At 36.0% G+C, this 19711-nt stretch overlaps 1 protein-coding gene across 9 annotated transcripts in view; it reads right to left on the bottom strand.

The window, feature by feature from the left end:
- Positions 1-19711, bottom strand: part of LOC128982744 (probable glucosamine 6-phosphate N-acetyltransferase) — a 143046-nt gene that overhangs the window by 116382 nt on the left and 6953 nt on the right. For 8 of the 9 annotated variants that reach the window (XR_008489717.1, XR_008489718.1, XM_054401687.1 and 5 more), the window contains exons 2-4: positions 13515-13604; positions 11705-11855; positions 10643-10705 (exon numbers count right to left, since the gene is read on the bottom strand). Coding sequence is in view for 7 of the 9 variants with exons in the window: in XM_054401687.1 (XP_054257662.1) it covers positions 10643-10705; positions 11705-11855; positions 13515-13604 (304 nt within the window). In the remaining 2 variants the exon portion in view is untranslated. The remainder of the gene's footprint in view (positions 1-10642; positions 10706-11704; positions 11856-13514; positions 13605-19711) is intronic. The other variant, XM_054401688.1, reaches the window with a different exon arrangement.

Raw genomic sequence — 19711 nt, 5'->3', positions numbered from 1 at the left:
CATTATTGCGAGTTAGGGAATTCTTGAGTCATTAATATTTTGTGATATAATTTAAAGTAGATTTTTTTTTCAAGTTAAATATTTATGAATTGTTAATATTTGCGAATTGTTAAGTGAGAAAGATCACTGTGATAATTATTTAATAAGACTGAATGTTAGATTTAATAAATTTGTCGAATAAATATTTGATTGTTACAGCATAAACTCTTGACTTATTATTGTAGGGACACGCTCTCATCTTTCTAGACATAAATAAAGAAAATACAAAATCATAATAAGCTCAGATAAGAAACAACCCCACTCATTAAATCGGCTGGCAAAGAACCTCTCCCTGAAGATAGCTCATTGCTCTACAAAAAAATAGCTAGGGTAACAAAATAACTAAATTTTGAGTTGGAGTGTTGTAAAATGGCGCCCAACGTAGCAGCTGATTAACCAACGTAGTGTACGGAGTAACCAACGTAGTACCTTGATTAAACTAACTAAAATACATACTTTGAATGTCTAGAATCTGATAAATAGGTTAATAAATAATAATGGAAGATAACACCAGTCAGTATAACTTGCGTTCGAGTATCAAACCGAGTAATAAACTATTAGAAAGTAATGAAACTTTTGAATTTTTAACAAGACGAAATCCAGAGGAAAACCAAACCTTCACACAAAAACCGAGCGAAATTATAGGTCAGGAAACACACCCAAACTATGAAAATTCAATCCACGATAGTGACAGCACTAGCAGTGAGATCTTACAAATAGAGGGGACAGATGGGACGATAAATAAAACACAAAGAATAACAGAAAAAACACCATCAAACAGAGAAAACGACAGTAAACCATCCCAATCTCAAACTATAACTATGGACAAGATCTTGTTAATACTAAATGAAATGAGAGGCGAAATGAGGGAAACTAGAGATGAGATTAAAAAACTAAATGCAAAAGTAGATGAGACTAAATATGAACTTAGCTTTACCATAGATAGAACAATTGAACTATTAAAGAGACAAGTAGAAAACCAATTGGAAAAGGTAACTTACACAATTGATCAAAAAATAAATTATATTGATGATGATTTAAGGAGGGTAAAATCAGAAGGTGAACTAAGGGAGATAAAAATTATGCGCCGGGTGGAAGAACTTGTAGAATCCCAAAATGCTAACGTAACACAAATGATAGAGACAATAAAAAGTGACTTAATAGGAATCACTAATGACACCATTAGGGAACAAAAATCAAAAGAAAGGTATATTGAGGCTACAAACAGTAAGGAAATAATTATCACATACCAAGGGTCCCCAGAACAGTCGTTAAAACACTTGCAATTTGACGGACGACAAACAAACCCAATGATATTTCTAAACAAACTAAAAGCATATCTTAGTCGTGAAGAGAAAAAACGAACTAACATGATAGGAGTCGAGGATTCTGATCTAAAGGAAGTACTTGAAGGAATTTTTATTGGTACCGCAGCTTCTTGGTGGCAAATCATAAAGGATAGTATATGTAACATTGACGACTTTGAAAAAGCGTTCATAAATAAATACTGGAGTAAGGAGACTCAACGTGGATTAAAACAGAGAATAGAGATGGAAGAGTATAGGCCAGGAGGTAGATTAAGTCGTACCGAATACTTTATGGAAAAGGCGGTTCTCTTACGCTCAATGTCAGCCAATACTTTGGACGAGGAGGAAATAATAAGCTTGTTGTCAGGTCATTTTGGACAAAAGATTCAGGATGCTTGTAGTGTCCAGGGCATAACCACTATCAGTGCTATGGAAAAATTGCTAGACCGTGAGGACAACGAAGAGAAAAATAAAAGCTTAAAATTTCAAAATAACAGCTCTAAGTCAAACCAAAACTACAATCAACAACGCAGTAAAACACACCTCGTAGGAAATGAAGATTACAGACAAGAAATAGAACGTAGAGACAGATACAACAACAGAAACCGAACAGAACAAAACTATCACCATAGATATGATAGACCACAAGCACACAAAGATAACATCAATGATGAAAGACCAAACTACAGACAGAGAAATAATGAAACAAGACCTAACTATCCACCAAAGGAGGCATATAGATATCCTAGTGAGGAGCAAAGAAGAGTATGCTCTATGGTGTACCAGGGAAATTCTCAACCAGTGCCTTTAAACGAGAAAGCACCGAGACTTTCAGAGAATCGGGCCCCAACACAAAACTGTTAGGAAATCTAAGAGAATGTGTAGAAGCCTCGGTGCACAACATAACCACACCGCCCGAAATTCAAATAAAAACTGGAAAAGAACCAGACATAAAGAATACTAACTTTGAAAAAATATTAATAGGAAATGTATATTGTGATAGAGAATTTCTATTAACAGAAGATTTAGAAGTCCCTGAAAATTTAAATAGTAAAATTGTAAGATGTCCTGAAATAAAATTGAAATTACAGAACATAGAAATTAATGCACTGATTGACTCTGGTAGTAACGTAACTTGTGTACAAACTGAATGGTTGGAAGCAAATCAAGATAAGATTAGTATAATAGGTCAATTACCTCTAACAAGCGTAAATATTACTACTGCTACAGGTCAGAAAAGTAAACGTATAAATAAAATAGTTCTACTTGAAGCCACAATTTTAAATACAACTGTTATGCTCCAATGTTTGGTAATACCAAGACTAGTAAGAGAAATTATACTGGGAGTGGATACAATCAAAGAGTTGAATATGAACCTTGACTTTGGAAGAAATAAGATCTCAATTTACCATGGGAATCAAAGCATATCTGTAAACTTAGAGGAGGTCAGTAGTAAAGTTATCGAGTGCAAATTAATACATAACAATGACAAGATTTACAAAGATTGGGATGAAATAGAAACTAAGAAAAACACAGCTAACAATAACGAAATCATGATGACAAGTATAAATACTCAGGAAAACTTAACAAGTGAACAGAAAGACAAGTTAACCGAACTGTTTTCAAAGTACAATGAAGTATTTTCCGACCAACCTGGCCGTTGCACAAAATATAAACATGAGATTAAGGTGAAACATGACAAAGCATTTAAGCAACAAACTTACCCAATCCCATACAAATATCTAGATTCGGTAAAAAAGGAAATAGCTAGAATGGAAGGAGAAGGAATCATAGAAAGATGTGATAGTCCATATATAAATCCCATTGTACCAGTTATGAAAAAATCTGGAGAAGTGAGAGTATGTTTAGATGCTAGGAGAATAAATGAAATTATTACCCCAGACTATGAATGTAATAGAGGCATAAACGAACTGTTATTTAAAGGAAGAAAAACAAAATGGTTAACCACTTTAGATCTGTCTAGTGCATTTTGGCAAATTGAGCTAGCACTAGAATCAAGAAAGTATACAGCATTTCAATTTATGGGTAAAACTTACCAGTACTGTGTTACTCCATTCGGTTTGAATACTTCTTCTGCGGCTTTGGTTCGTGCTCTAAGTTTCGTATTTGACGATGAGGTAGATGATTTTACCATGGTTTACGCAGATGACATTCTTTGCTACTCACCTGATTTTGAAACTCATTTAAAACACTTAGAAACTATTTTCCTTAAGCTGAAGGGAGCTAACATGACAATAAAATTTGAAAAATCATTGTTCTGTAGAGATAAAGTCCCATTTCTAGGATATATAGTAACAGGTGAAGGATTGGAGGCAGACCCAAGAAAAACTGAAGCAATTTTGAATTTAAGAACACCAAGAAATCAGAAAGAACTCAGAGGATTCTTAGGCACAATAAATTATTATAACAGATTCGTCGAGAAGTACTCAGAGACATTACAACCACTTCTGGCACTAACTTCAAAGAAAAATAAATTTATTTGGACAAGTAAAGAACAGGAAGCTTTTGAAAACACTAAGGAACTTTTCTTAAAAACAAATACCTTAATTCACCCAGATTTGAATAAAGAATTTATATTACAATGTGATGCATCAGATAAAGCTATTGGTGGACACCTATACCAGATAAAGGACGATGGAACAAAAGGGGCTATCGCTTTCTTGAGTCGAGTTCTGAGGGGACATGAGCTAAATTTATTTACTACTGAAAAGGAGTTTCTGTCCATACTTTTCTGTCTTCAGAAGACCAGACAGATTGTGATGGGAGCTAAGGTGCGCATAATAACCGACCATAAGGCACTAACTTTCATAAAAACTTGCAAATTGCTCAATTCACGATTAACTAGATGGGTCCTTGCTTTACAAGAATACCAATACACAATAGAGGGATGTCCGGGTAAGGATAATATAGTGGCAGATTCTTTAAGCCGCTACTGTAAAAGTGATATGTCACAGGAAAGAAATGGTGATGATGGACCAAAAATAGTGGTTGCAACTGTGAAAAGACAAGCAAATACTCAAACCATGTTAGACTTAGAAAATTTAAAGGAACATCAACATTTGGACCCACAATATAACAACATAATACAACGAAAGTTAAGAGAGAAGGATGGTGAAGTTTTACCAAAACCTTTGTTAAATTATGAAATAGAAGATGGACTTTTACTAAAGAAAAACAACAATGATGTATGGAAGGTTGTAATACCAGAAGTGTTAGTAGAAAGTTTGATATGGAGTTGTCACTTTTATTATTTACATTGTGGTCCTCAGAAGTGTTACCAAATCTTAATTGAGAGCTTTATATTCCAGAATATGACCAGGAAAATCAGAGTTATATTAAAGCGATGTGAAACATGCCAAAAATGCAAGTCAAATAATAAAACTAACTTTGGAGAAACAAGTGGTGTCAGTGTGACTGAAAAGAACGAACTTTTGGCCGTAGACTTTCTAGGACCTTTACCAATGGGAAGATCTGGCTTACAATATGTGTTTGTTGTAGTTGATGTGTTTACAAAATTTACTAAACTATTTCCTACTAAAAGAGCAACTAGTCAGATTGCACTAAACAAAATATTTTTAGAATACGTCCCTAATTATGGAAAACCAAAGAAAATACAAAGTGACAATGCTACACAGTTTCATAGCAAGCTCTGGCTAAACAAATTAAAGGTAGAAGGCATTACTCCAGTGTTTTCCCCAATTAGACATCCACAACCCAACTTAGCAGAGCGTATAATAAAAGAGACAAAGCGATGCTTAAGAAGTTATTGCCACAATAATCAGAAAACTTGGCCTGAGTACATCAGCATAATTAATGAGTTTCTAAATGAAGTACGAAACGAAACTACAGGTTTCACCCCAAACGAACTGCATCTAAATAAAAGGAATGTTAGATTTTGGAGCAATGTCTTAGGGTTACATAGAGAAGATGGCCAGAATTGGGTAGTTAAGCTAGAGTTAGCAAAAACTAGAGCCGAAAGGAAGAAAGAAAACAGAGCTAGAAAATTGAATACGCAACACAAGATAACAGAATTTGAAGTTGGAGAGAAGGTTTTGTTAAAAGCTGCACCGATATCTAGAGCAATATTAGGTGAAACAAAGAGCCTTTGCCAAATTTTTGAAGGTCCATACAAAATTCATCAAAAGATTGGAAAATCAACTTACATTTTAAGTGACTTGAGTGGTTTAAATATAAAGGGTCCATATCACACAGAAAGTCTGAAGAAATATTTTTAAAAAAAACAAAACCTGCCAAAGATACAAAGGAGGATGAGGGTAGTAAAAAATAAAAAATAATAATAAAACACACAAAAAATAAAAATAAAATAATGAAAACAAAATCATTTAAAATAACATATAATCCTAACAATAACAATAAAAGCCAAATAAAAAAAAATACATATAAAATAATGAATAACAAAAAAAAAACTTTATGAAATGTATTATTATGAACACAACACTAATCTTCTTTGAATTTGCAAAACAGATGATGGCAGCAGCTAACTTCTACATTCCAAAGAAAGGAGGAAAGCGTCACCACGAAGCCTTCCGAAAGTGGCTGGCCAAGCTCCCACTTGACGACCCGAGACGAGTGCAGCTTGCTTCAAGCGTCAAGCCAAGAACGAAACTGGCGAATCTCCTGGAGATCAACAACAGGAAGCTGGAGGCTCAGAAGCAGCGAGAGGTGCTCGGTAGACGGTGCGAGCAGCTATCTGAGGAGGCGGACATCACTAAGTACGCCGATGTCCAAGCCAAGAAGAGGCTTACAGAAATGGAGAGGGTGCTGGGCTACCCTATCGTCGCCCGGAAGTATGTCTTGCATCCTTGCGACATACCACCAAAGGGACCCCTAACTGAAGACTCCAGCGACCGGGAGGTGCTGCGCATCCTGCACGAGATGAAGGTCCAGGAGCCCATTCAAAGGATTGATGCGGTGACCAGTATCTTCAGCCCGCCTGGAGCACATCCTGAGGAGGACGTCCTGGAGATGGAATTGGAAGAGGATTTCACCCTGGAGTTTTAGAGGACTCTTCAAGACTCCAACCTAAAGACTGTTATGTATTATTAGTTGTAAGATTTCATGTTCCTATTAGTTATTTTATTTTTTGCTCATTTCAAGACTGATTTATCTAAATTTTTAAAAATTTTCTGTGATATTAGAATTTTGTGAAACTCGCAATAACAATTAGCTTCGTCACAAAATTGAGGGGACAATTACGACGTTACCAAAATTTACCGCCGTAATAATAATATAATAGGCCTACTCAATTAACCAAATTTAGATTACTATCAAGCTTTCTAATAGGCTCAAACAATAACCAATGAAAGACGTTATTCCAAATAGCCTAGGTTGTTGCACAGTTGCAATAAACACCGATCCTCTTGATGCTTTGTAATTTCAAGGTAATAATAAATAAAATTCTAATAAATACCTCTCTAATTAATAGCAGATTTAAGTCAAATTTCATTATTGACTAAGTTAAGATAACCTACAATACGTACACTTACCGTTTCGATATCATAACGTCTGCCGATACAACTTTTACTTTCATCAAAGGCCATAATTAAATTAGACTCCGACTAATCATTCTTTTATTTAAATTATCCTATAACTGTGATTTGTTTTAATTACTGTAAGATTGTTTAAATTCATATTAAGAATAACTTTAAACGGATGCCTATTTACAATCATCACTAACATAACCTCCAGGACATGACATTTGACAGACATCGGCACCCGGCCCGGTTTGAGAATTGAGTGAGAGGAAGTAAAACAATCACATTACGTCATATAGTTTTTTCTGCGCGGTACGTACTCCGGTATCATGGCAGGGCGGGATTTTTGAAAGAGAGAAGACTTCTCTCTTGTTAACTCGGCTTTTTAGCTGGAAGAGTAGAGTCCTCAAAGCTACATTCGGCAAACACTACACTCGGCTTTGTGCTGGAGTTGGTAAGAGCTGAAAGTTGGCAACTTAAACTACAGATTAGGTTTTCTTTATTAACAAAATTAAATTTCTTTCTCAGGGGTTACATTATTGCGAGTTAGGGAATTCTTGAGTCATTAATATTTTGTGATATAATTTAAAGTAGATTTTTTTTTCAAGTTAAATATTTATGAATTGTTAATATTTGCGAATTGTTAAGTGAGAAAGATCACTGTGATAATTATTTAATAAGACTGAATGTTAGATTTAATAAATTTGTCGAATAAATATTTGATTGTTACAGCATAAACTCTTGACTTATTATTGTAGGGACACGCTCTCATCTTTCTAGACATAAATAAAGAAAATACAAAATCATAATAAGCTCAGATAAGAAACAACCCCACTCATTAAATCGGCTGGCAAAGAACCTCTCCCTGAAGATAGCTCATTGCTCTACAAAAAAATAGCTAGGGTAACAAAATAACTAAATTTTGAGTTGGAGTGTTGTAAGTATTTGGGCCTTTATAGGTTTATGATTGTGTTATATGTGTAGATTTTCTTTTCCTTAGTATTATGATAGATTTAGCCTATATTGTATGACGAAGCCTATTTCATTTAATATGATCAATGGTGAATAAAGATTTCTGATTTCTGATTAGTAAAATTCTATGGGAAGGGAGGAAAACGGGTCCGCGACGAAGGAATTGGTGAAGGAAGTAGCCAAGGCGAGCTGTCCGGAGTGTGTAAACGGTTTATGACGATTAGATTTAGGTATCTGCATTCCTAAAATTCTATGGGAAGGGAGGAAAACGGGTCCGCGACGTAGGAAGTGGTGAAGGAAGTAGTAAAGGCGAGCTGTTCGGGGTATGGGATCTGTTTTTTATGACCATTAGATTAAGGTATTTGAAATCCTAAAATGCTATGGGAAGGGAAGGAAACTGGTCCGTGACGTAAGAAGAGGTGAAGGAAATAGTAAGGTGAGCAGTGTGGAGTGTGGGAACTGGAAACCGTTTGTAGCAGTTAGATTAATGTATCTGCAATGCTGAAATGCTAAGAGAAGGGATGGAAGCATGCCCACGACATAGAAAATGGTGAAAGAAGTAGTAAAGGCTAGCAGTGCGAAGTGTGGGCAATGTTTGTGGCAATTAGATTAACGTATCTAAAATACTAAAATGCTGTGGAAAGTGATGAAAACAGGTCCACGATGTAGGAAGTGGCTTAAGAAGTAGTAAAGTATGAGCATAGTGTGAGAACCGTCTGTGGCAGTTAGATTAATGTATCTTCAATCCTAAAATGCAATGAGAAGGGAAGGAAACAGGCCCCATGACGTAGGAAGTGGTGAAGGAAGTAGTAAAGGCTGGCAGTGCAGAGTGGGGGAACCTTTTGGGCAGTTAGTTAGATAAATGTATCTAATACTTAAATGCTATGGGGAAGGGAAGGAAACAGGTCTATGACGTAGGAAATGGTGATGGAAGTAGTAAGGCTTGCAGTGCAGAGTGTGGGAACTGTCTTTGGCAATTACATTAATGTATCTGCAATCCTAAAATGCTATGGGAAGAGAGGGAAACAGTTACTTAAATACTGCTGTTTTTACTGCAGTATGACAAAAACAATAAAATATGAACCCTTGATGACTCCGTTCAATTTTGTGGATGCCTCTGCGAACGCCACCTAGTATATAATATCTACTAAATGCATATTGGTTGCAGCACGATAAAATAACAGTACCTTTTTAAATACGCGTTAAAACTGTTTCTCATTTTTATATGTAATCTGTAAAGAATTTTGCTCGACATCCTCCCCGTCTTTTCATCTAGCAAACCCACTTATTAACACCACACTTTGTCTAACAAAACGGTATCCGTCTACCAACAAAGCCACACATCCTCTCTTCGTTTCGACTACCTTCACCTCCATCGAAAGACAATCAACTAAGTATAACCAACACACGTACAACTAAATCTCTGAAGGATAGCACAAAACTGCTGTGAAATCCCGAATTGTATACCCTTACACAAGTTGAGCGAATAGTTGGGCATTCCACTGAGATTCCACATGACCACCCCTCTGCAGGGCATGGAGGTTGGTAAAGTAGTTTTAGTTCTGCAACCTAGCGTCTAGGGTGAATAAAAATATTTTTAAATATTACAGTTTTACATTATTCCATTGGCATTTGACCACCCCTAGTGTAATTAAAAGCGTTGAACAGATCACATTTAAAATACAGTGTTATATACGTGGTGAATGAACATAAAACGTGTTGCTTAGTGGTAAGTGATTATTCATTAAAAGTATTCCATTACTTTATATTAATAATAACTCAACTTTTGTAGGCAAAATGTGTTCCTTATATGTTTTAGTACAGGTGCGTGTCAAAAAGTACATCTTACTTTGATTGTTCATTACTACATATTACTATTAAACCATACAATGTAAATACAGTACTAAAAGAAAAATAAATATATTCACAGAAGACAAAATTAATACTTAAAAAATATTTACTCTAACAGTCGCAACACCAAAAACTTTAACTAACAAAAAAATAACTCCTAAAATATAAATACGAAAGGGCAAATCAACCATTTATTTTTTTCTAATCAACGTATTATTGTAAAAGAGATGTTAAGATGTTAACGTAGAAGGTTAAGACAGAAATAGGAATTATAAGTCTCCCGTTTTTTCCTGTCTACCTGAGGAATCCGCTAAGGCAGTTTCAGTATTTCTACCCCATTCAAAAACACCCTAATAATCCTTCCTAATTAGGAAGGATTATAACGGTGTTTAAAGGTGTATAAGGGTGTTAGGATTATAAAGGCGTTCGAGTGGGGTATCAATTGCTGTGGCGGTTTCGGTGTCCCCGCGCTAATGTACTCGTATTTAGACACTAACTGATATGATTAAGCTTTTATAAAAATGGTCATTTCGCTTGTGTCACACAGAGTAAGATCAGAGTGGCATTTACCATTAAGATATAGCTTCAGCACTCATCGTAATCTATAAAAACATGTAAGGAGGACTCGGCTTTACAAAGGTTGTCAAAAGACAAACCACGTCAAAAACAGTAGGTACGATATGCAGTAATGGGCAGTGAGTAGTAGTCGGTTGCATTTTAATACACGACCAACAACTACAAGACAATTTGAATGATGCATCCAGGAGGACTTCGCACAAATTTATCTATACTTTTTAGGTAGTTTAAGAAGCTTAAACTCCAAATACCTTACTGACAAGTGACAATGTATCAAGCTTCACTAAAGTCTTTCACTGATGATATTTTAACTTTTTAAGCCATGCAATAAAAAAAATCTACTGCTTTTTGTTAATGACGAAAGTTAATTTAGAATCATACCAGTGAACTCTTTTCTTGAAATATCTCCCGTACAGGTAAGTTGTGCTAGAAGATTAATATAACCTGAAAAAAATACAAAATATTAGTTATAGTTCGTAGATTAGTTTGGAATTTGCATTCCAAAAAAGTTAATTCATACTGAAGAGGATAAATTATCCAGGCTTTACATATTACTTTTTCTTCTGTAGGAGAAAATCGTAACAGTTCAAAAGATGTTATTATTGTAAATAAATAAATTTATATCAGTAGTTAATGAATCTCATCACAAGACAGAGTTATTCAAATAACGAGGAAATGTGTAGAATCATTTTCCTAGCTTTAACATCAGATTCATTCAACTATTTTAACACGATGACTGCTGAAAACAACGTACAGGCGCTCCCCAGTGGCGGGCGAAGCCCCGGCATGCAACCGAATCAGCGAACGCAATTAGCATTCAAATATTTCAGTCTGACGAATCACAAAAGAGCAGTGGTGACTGTGCTGCGTTACCCCGAGAGTGGATGTAGTTCACTGAAACACCCAAAGGTAGCAGCACTGCACGGATCCGTATCCAGTGTCTTTGTAATGTGGGTTGAAGAGAAAAAATCCCCGAAACCGGGACAAAAGCATTGCCAGACAGGATTTTACGGGAAATTTTAGAACCAACCTACACCAAAGTAAAGCTCGCATTCTAAGCTGGCAGGCTGGCAACGATTATAACGTATCCGTCTGAGGCTAAGCTCACACTGACTCAATATATTTCTGTTGGTCTGGTGCCGACTTTTGTCGGCGCGCGCCACATTGAAGTGCTAGCGACGCCGACTAGAGTCGGCGTTAGCAGTCAACGTGTTAATATTGCCTAAAAACGATGACTACTACAAAAATTTATTATTATGTGTTGAGCGTTCTTGATTTCTTAAAATATAAACATAAGAGCTTGTGAGATGTCTGTTGACCACATGTAGCCAGTTAAATTAGCCAGTGATATACAGCTGGGAGATCTACCCGAGACAGTCATCTGAAAATGTCTTTGAAAGTAGAATAATCAGGAATTGATGTTAGAACCAAGCATTCATTTACCCAAATTGAAATCAGAAGATTGAAGAGGTCGAATTACCAGACCCTCTCCAGGCTTTGAAACTGATATTGGTGGATTGAATATCGATTCAAATTTAGCAAAGTCTAATTTGTGCAACACTTTTTTGTCATAGATGGTTTGGTCTTCATGTTCCTGAAACATAAAAAAAAAACTTAATAGAAAAAGCAGTCAAAAGATAAATGCATATTGATAGCTTTCTTGGCATCTTATTGCCTTTTAGCAAATTTCCCATATAGGGAATTTAAGCTATTACCGTAGAGAAGAACCAATAATTTTTATAGATGGCAATAATTGGCTTACCAGTATGCATAATCTAAACATACGAAACATGTGTTAATAATTTAACAGCTTATTGTTATATTGTTATTTAATTGATTTTTCTTTGATTAAATGTTGTTGTTAACAATTTGCATTTATTGTGTTTAAAGTGAGTTCCTTATGTTAAGTATGCGATTATTATGTTATGTGCTTAATCTGTACCATTAATATTAGTGAGTAAAGTGGCGTATGGAATTCACAACCATTATTTTACTAGAGACCGTTGTATTTAACCACAACGGGCTCTGTTGCTAGTCTAATATATTTTTAAAAAATTGGTTTTTTTTCCGAGATTGTTTGGCTCTGCTACCCGACCGATTCATTATTGAGGTCTTAAATTAAAGGTATGCACCCAGAGATTTGCCATCAAGCATCGGTATATATTTATCTATAATCCCACTCGGCTTAAACATAAACAAAATTTACTCCCCATGTATTTCTTATGGGAGTTAAATTTGGTTTCTCTTTTCCAAGTTCGTATGGCACTTCTACCCGACCAATTTTCATGATTGAGGTTTCAAATTGAAGGTATGCATGCACAGATTTGCCATCAAGCATCGGCATATATTTATCTAATCCCACTTGGCTTATACGTAACCGAAAATTGCTCCCCATGTATTTCTTATAGGAGTTAAATTTGGTTTTTTCTTTTCTGAGTTCGTTTGGCTCTTCTACCCGACCGATTTTCATGATTGTGGTCTCAAATTGAAGGTATGCACGCACAAATTTGCCATCAAGCATCGGCATATATTTATCTAATCCCAATTGGCTTATACATAAACGAAATTTGCTCCCTATGTATTTCTAATGGGAGTTAAATTTGGTTTTTTCCTTTTCCGAGTTCGTTTGGCTCTTCTACCCGACCGATTTTCATGATTGAGGTCTCAAATTGAAGGTATGCATGCACAGATTTGCCATCAAGCATCGGTATATGTTTATCTATAATCCCACTTGGCTTATATGGTACGTAAAAGGAATTTGCTCACCATGTATTTCTTATGGGAGTTAAATTTGGTTTCTCTTTTCCAAGTTCGTTTGGCACTTCTACCCGACCGATTTTCATGATTGAGGATTCAAATTGAAGGTATGCACGTACAGATTTGCCATCAAGCATCGGCATATATTTATCTAATCCCACTTGGCTTATACATAAACGAAATTTGCTCCCCATGTATTTCTTATAGGAGTTAAATTTGGTTTTTTCTTTTCTGAGTTCGTTTGGCTCTTCAACCCGACCGATTTTCATGATTGTGGTCTCAAATTGAAGGTATGCACGCACAGATTTCACATTAAGCATCGGCATATATTTACCTACTGTATTACTACATCAAAATGTTCAGGAAGAACTGTACACAACTCTTTTTTTGGGAAAATAACTGAAATTTAATAGCTTTTTTGAAATTTCTTTTCTTTTTTTTGGGTGGAGTTCTTCCAAGTTTAGAAACGTTAGTAGAAATACAGAAAAGAGATTACCAAGGCTAACATTGCAGCTAACTTCAAGTTTATAGCTAGATCCAAAACCAATGTAAAGCTGCTTGGGCAGTCTCTAAAAACAAACCAGACCTAGAAATAAACCCAAATGTTATGATTAATATTTCACCAATTCAATTAAATTAAAATAGGCTATCTTTATTCATTTTATGTACATTGTACAATGAATAGTGTCAAAATAATCACATAGTGTCAACAGTGTTGGAATCAGTATTTTTTTTCTGCACATTTTTACATTTTTTCTGAACTTGTCTGATTACATTTTTACTAAAATATTTCCATAAATAAGACATATTTATTCCCAATTTAAATAACACTTAGCTGTAACCCACGGGCTTTGCCCCGTTTAACTTCTTAATTTTCAAGATGATCTCGTTCGCATGGCTCAATCACGTCCTGGTTGAAGTTCGTTCGCTACGCTCACTCACCTTTAGGTTGGAGCTCGTTCGCTACGCTCACTCACCTTTAGGTTGGGGCTTTTGCTGCGCTCACTTGCCTTCAGGTTAACTCGTTCGCTACGCTCACTTGCCTTTAGGTTAGCTCGTTCACTACGCTAACTCGCCTCCAGGTTGAAGTTCGTTCGCTATGCTCACTCACCTTTTGGTTGCAAATTAGCTGTTGTCATAAATGTAAAAGAAATAATAGTGCTGCACCCTGTTGGTAATCCTTGTAACTTTAATGCTATTGAACATCATAGAACAGAACCAACTTGTTTAATTGAAACAGCTGTTAAGATTCATTAATTCCATTTCTCATAAGGTTAACATGGGAAACTCCAGAGCCACTGGGGCGGAGCCGATTGGGCGGATCACGAAATTGATGGTGTATAAACCTATTCCATGAAATTCTACACGTATGTACAATGTTTCGTGGCAATCGGTTCAGCGGTGTCTGAGTTTATCACTGCCAAATATATATATATACAAACATCCTCTTTTATACTTATAGATTTAACCAGTGCTTAGGTTTGCTGGTAAGGGGAAGGTAAAAAGTGTTTTTGACCATATGTCAATAGTATAGAATGAAATAAATAAATTTGTTAAATTTTATCAACATATATCCATAAACAAGTAAACTACAACAGTTTTCATTTTCTCCATAAGAATAACATGGGAATTTTAAATTACACTTTTTTTTTATTTTCTCCGTGACCGTTAGGCATAAAACAGCGCTTCAATATACTAAATTATTTCTTTTTTTAAGCTCTACAAAATGGTCGAGAAAGAAATTGCAAAATTTTTATTTTAAGGGTTAAAAATGGGAAAAAACCCATTTTTACCCATAAAACCCCCCATAAACCCCTGTTCCCATGGTCCAATTATGCTGGTTCGCAAACTCGTTCGAATAAACGTAGGTTTACATGTTTGTACCAAATTTCATCAAAATCGGATCATATTTGCTCGAGTTATCGCGCTAACGGACACATATATAAATATATTAATATATTAACTAGTGTACATGTTGCTCGAATTCGAGCAATTGCAAAGTATTACAGGAGTTATTTCAAAACGAATAACAGTCATATTTACAATGAGTTTAAAAGAGTCAACTCAGAGAGTACCGGTGTGTAACTCAGACCATGTTTATCTTCGTTAATTCCGGCTGGTTTTCTCTTTCTTAAAATGCCTCGCTGTACAAGCAACACAGGTCATTGATAGAGGGCCAATTGAGAACGAAAAGTCGTTCTGGGGTAGTGTTAGGGCGCATTTGTAACCTAATAGTTGACATTGTCCAGGGTCAGGTGCTGACTGTGATGAGTTATGCCTATTACGCGCCACTGTTCTGTAGCTGCGGTAGTTATCACAATTACGCCTCCCGTCTATGTTTCGTTGTCGCGTCCGAGGCATTTAAAAGATAAAAAACAACAAATAAACAAATTACAGCTACACAAAACAACGATAAATGCACAAATTTAAGTTACAATCGTGCTAAAACGATCCTTCATAGCGACACAAAACAACGATAAATGCACAAATTTAAGTTACAATCGTGCTAAAACGATCCTTCATAGCGACACAAAACAACGATAAATACACAAATTTTAGATACAACCATACTAACCCGATCCGCCTTGGGGGTTATGTTTACACAAACTCAAATAGTAAACAAATGTACTAAATGCGTTTCATTGTATTGAAAAATAAATAACAGCAATTAAATTATACAGCTGATCCAAATGTAAACAATTATGTTCTTCATAAGGATAACATGGGAACTTTCAAAGCCACTGGGGCAGAGCCCAAGGGACTTTTTCAAAAATGTAAGGCCAGTTTGCAAATCTACGCGACACGCTCTTTCCAATGAGACGTCAATGGCTGAAATCGGTTAAGAAATGATATATATATATATATATATATATATATATATATAAATATATACCATAAATATATACCTATATATATATATATAATATATATATATTTGATCGGATGGCGTTTTTGGCCTCTGGGGGCCTCAAAACGAAAAAGTCAAATCGGTCCCGGGTCTAGGTCTTACCATGAGACCTACGGTACCTAATAGCTTATTCCCTATATGGGAAATTTGCTAAAAGAAAATTTTCAAGCCCCAAAAATCATTAATTTTCTGCATTTTTCTTGATTTTCAAACACAATTTTCAGGGTGAAATAGGCGTTTCCCCCAAAAATGCCAATGGTAAAAAGTGCTTTAAATAGTTTAATTTAACTTAAGTTAGGTAGATAAGGCAAAAAAAAAAAAAAATTCAATGTAACATAAGTAGTATATAAGTTCAGTATTACCTTTAAAATATAGGCTATCCTACTAATAGTATAAATGAGAAAGTTTGGATGTATGTATGTAGCCTATGTATGTTTGTGACAAGTAAACACGAAAAATACTGGTCAGTGGTCAGATTGGGCTGAAATTTGGGGTGATGATAGCTTACATTTCCCGATTAACATATAGGCATATTGTTATCTCAAAACTCCTTTCAGGCTCCGCCCCAGTGGCTCTGGAGTTTCCCAATACCAATAAGGTTTTTGTAATATATCTTAAGAATATTAATATCCAACTATGATTTCCTTGTACATCACGCCACTGTGATCGTATGATTTTCAATAAATCTCATTGGCTACAAACATCACCTGATCCCCTCTCCACCTACATCACACCACCGTCCATGTCTGTACGTCCCTACAACAGCCAGTCTACCTCCAAAAGTCATACTTTAATCATCTGTTTGTAGCCGTGTTTTAAACATGTAAAAATATCGTATTTATTTCAGTCCACTTCCTAAGTCCAATTCAACCCACGAACACAACAAATGGCGACGAGGTCGGTCAAATTTACATACCGTGCAATGCAACTGTTCGATTGTGCCGCGTAGTGTAAATTTTGAACGCGTTTGTAAATGTCGGACGACGAAGTGGACTTAGTCTTACTACCGTTGTTTGAAGATAGTGAAGTGTCGAGTTACTCCAGCATGGCCGGGATAATTGGCAGCATCGGCGAGTACGACCAGAACTCCGAAACGTGGTCTTCATACACAGAAAGATTCGAGCTGTTCGTCGAATGTAACAATATTAAGGAGGAGAAGAAGAAGGTTAGCACTTTATTGACTGTTGCTGGTGTTAAAACATATAGTTTACTACGGGATCTGTGCACGCCCGACGTACCATCGAAGAAGAGTTTTAAGGAAATAGTGACTACCATTAAGGATCATCTCTACCCGAAACCATCGTTCATCGTTGAGAGATACAAGTTCAGCAAAAGAATTCAGCACGAGGGAGAATCAGCTGCGGAATACATCGCGCATGTATTCCGCATGTCTACACATTGCGATTTCGGCACATCTTTAAATGACTACCTGAGGGATCGTCTAGTCTCCGGAATCAGGAACAATTCGACCAAACAAAAATTGTTAGCAGAAACTAGCCTAACCTTGGACCAAGCCGTCAAAATCATCACGTCAGCAGAAGCCGCTGAGAAGAATGCCGCAGCCTTGTCGATCAACGGGACCCGCAACGTCGAGCGACTACAAAAGATGACGTCACACCATCGCAGAGTACCAGGCGGAAGCAGCGCACCATTCAAGTGTCACCGTCACCGCACCTTCAGGTCACCACAATCACCCCAAAAGCAGCTCTTCGCACGACAACAAAGTACAGTGTTCGTGTTGTGGAAGTGCATTCCATTTACGTAATCAGTGTCGATTGTTAGGTGTAACGTGTAACGCGTGTAGAAAGAAGAATCACATTGCTAAGGTTTGCCGATCTAAGAGTAAGTCACAAAAACAACATTCTCATCATTTTAGTAATAGATATAACAGTAGGCATAATTATGTAGAAGCAGTAACGAGTGCAAGCGATGATAACCCTAAAGCTGAAAGCTATGAGGAAGATATTCCAAATTTATTCAAAATGAATTAAAGTAAAGTAGAAAATGCTAAAGTAAGCCCTATTAAATTGGAATTAACAGTTCAGGGAAAACCAATTCATTTTGAAGTTGACACAGGCGCAAGCGAAAGTGTATGTACTGTAGTGAAAACTTTTACAATGAAAATCTTAACAATTATAAATTGTTATCCACTGACTTATCTCTGAGTTCGTACACAAATGAACCAATCGTTCCGTTAGGGAAAATTGAAGTAGATGTACAGTATCAAGGAGTAAGCAAATGTCTAGAATTGTATGTAATTAAGAAAGGAGCTCATCCTCTGATAGGACGTAATTGGCTTCAGAGCCTTGGTGTGGAAATATCTGTCAAAGATAAAATTTTTGGCATTGATAATAACGCTAGTATCAATCAAACTGTACATAGTAAACATTGCACTGAACTAACCAAAGAATTGTTTAAAGAATTTCCCAAGGTTTTCACTGATAAATTAGGTCAATACAAAGGTGAACCAGTTCAATTAAAATTGAAAGCTAACGCCACAAATCGGTACTTTAAGCCACGGTCTATACCTTTTTCACTTAAAGCTAAAGTAGAAAAAGAGCTTGAGAAGTTAACAGAAGAAGGTGTACTTCTCCCAGTCAAAAGTTCTGATTGGGGCACTCACATAGTTCAGTGGAATCCGTATTTGCGGAGATTTTAAGGTTACATTAAACCCAAGTCTAGAGGTAGAAAAGTATCCTATCCCCAGAATAGATTATTTGTTTACTAGTTTACAGAAAGGTGAAAAATTTAGTAAGATAGATCTGTGCCAAGCATATATGCAACTTGAATTAGATGAAGAGTCTAAAAAACTATGTACCATAAGTACACATAAAGGGTTGTTTAGTTATCAAAGAATGCCGTTCGGAATCTCCTCCGCATCTAGCATATTTCAGTACAGAATTGAACAATGTTTACAAGATTTACCTAATGTAGTTTGCTTTTTAGATGACATTTTGATTACAGATGTAAATGATGAATTACATTATCAAAAGCTTAGGGAAGTTTGCAAAAGTCTTAAAGAAAACGGTCTTAACGTTAAGAAGAGTAAATGTACATTTTTTGCACCCAAAGTAGAGTATTTAGGTTTCTGTATTGACAAACAAGGCCTACACACTTCCGAATCTAAGGTAGAAGCTATAAAAAACGCTCCAGTTCCTAAAACAGTGACAGAAGTCAAAGCTTTGGTAGGTCTAATTAACTACTATTCGAAGTTCATTCCTAATTGTTCCACTATATTAAGTCCTATGTACAACCTGCTCAAAAAGGACACGCCCTTCAATTTTGATAAGAATTGTATTGCAGCTTTTGACAAGGTAAAAGAGCTACTCTCTAATGCCCCTATTTTGGTTCACTATGACACCAATTTACCCTTAAAATTAGCCGTAGACGCTAGCTCAGTAGGCCTAGGCGCCGTGTTAAGTATTGTCTCACCAGATGGCGTAGAGAAACTGATAGCGTATCAGTCACGCACACTCTCAACAGCTGAGCGAAACTATTCACAAATAGAAAAAGAGGCTCTTGCTATTGTTTTTGCAGTCAAAAAATTCAATCAATATTTGTATGGGAGAAAGTTTGTTTTGTATACTGATCACAAACCACTTTTAAGTATTTTTGGCTCAAAAATGGGATTGCCTATTTTTGCTGCTGGTCGCATGCAAAGATATGCTTTGTTCTTGTCCGGTTACGAATTTGACATTCAATATGTCAAAACGGATCAAAACAACGCAGATATGTTATCTAGATTGCCGTTGAGTGTTAATCACAACAATGCTACTGATGAGTTT

The sequence above is a fragment of the Macrosteles quadrilineatus genome, unplaced genomic scaffold (assembly GCF_028750875.1).
Source record: "Macrosteles quadrilineatus isolate MER2022 unplaced genomic scaffold, UCM_ALF_1.0 Scaffold_1__1_contigs__length_201487025, whole genome shotgun sequence".
Classification (NCBI taxonomy): Eukaryota; Metazoa; Arthropoda; class Insecta; order Hemiptera; family Cicadellidae; genus Macrosteles; species Macrosteles quadrilineatus.
The sequence above is the reverse complement of the archived record's forward strand: the minus strand, read 5'-3'. Positions and strand labels throughout refer to the sequence as shown.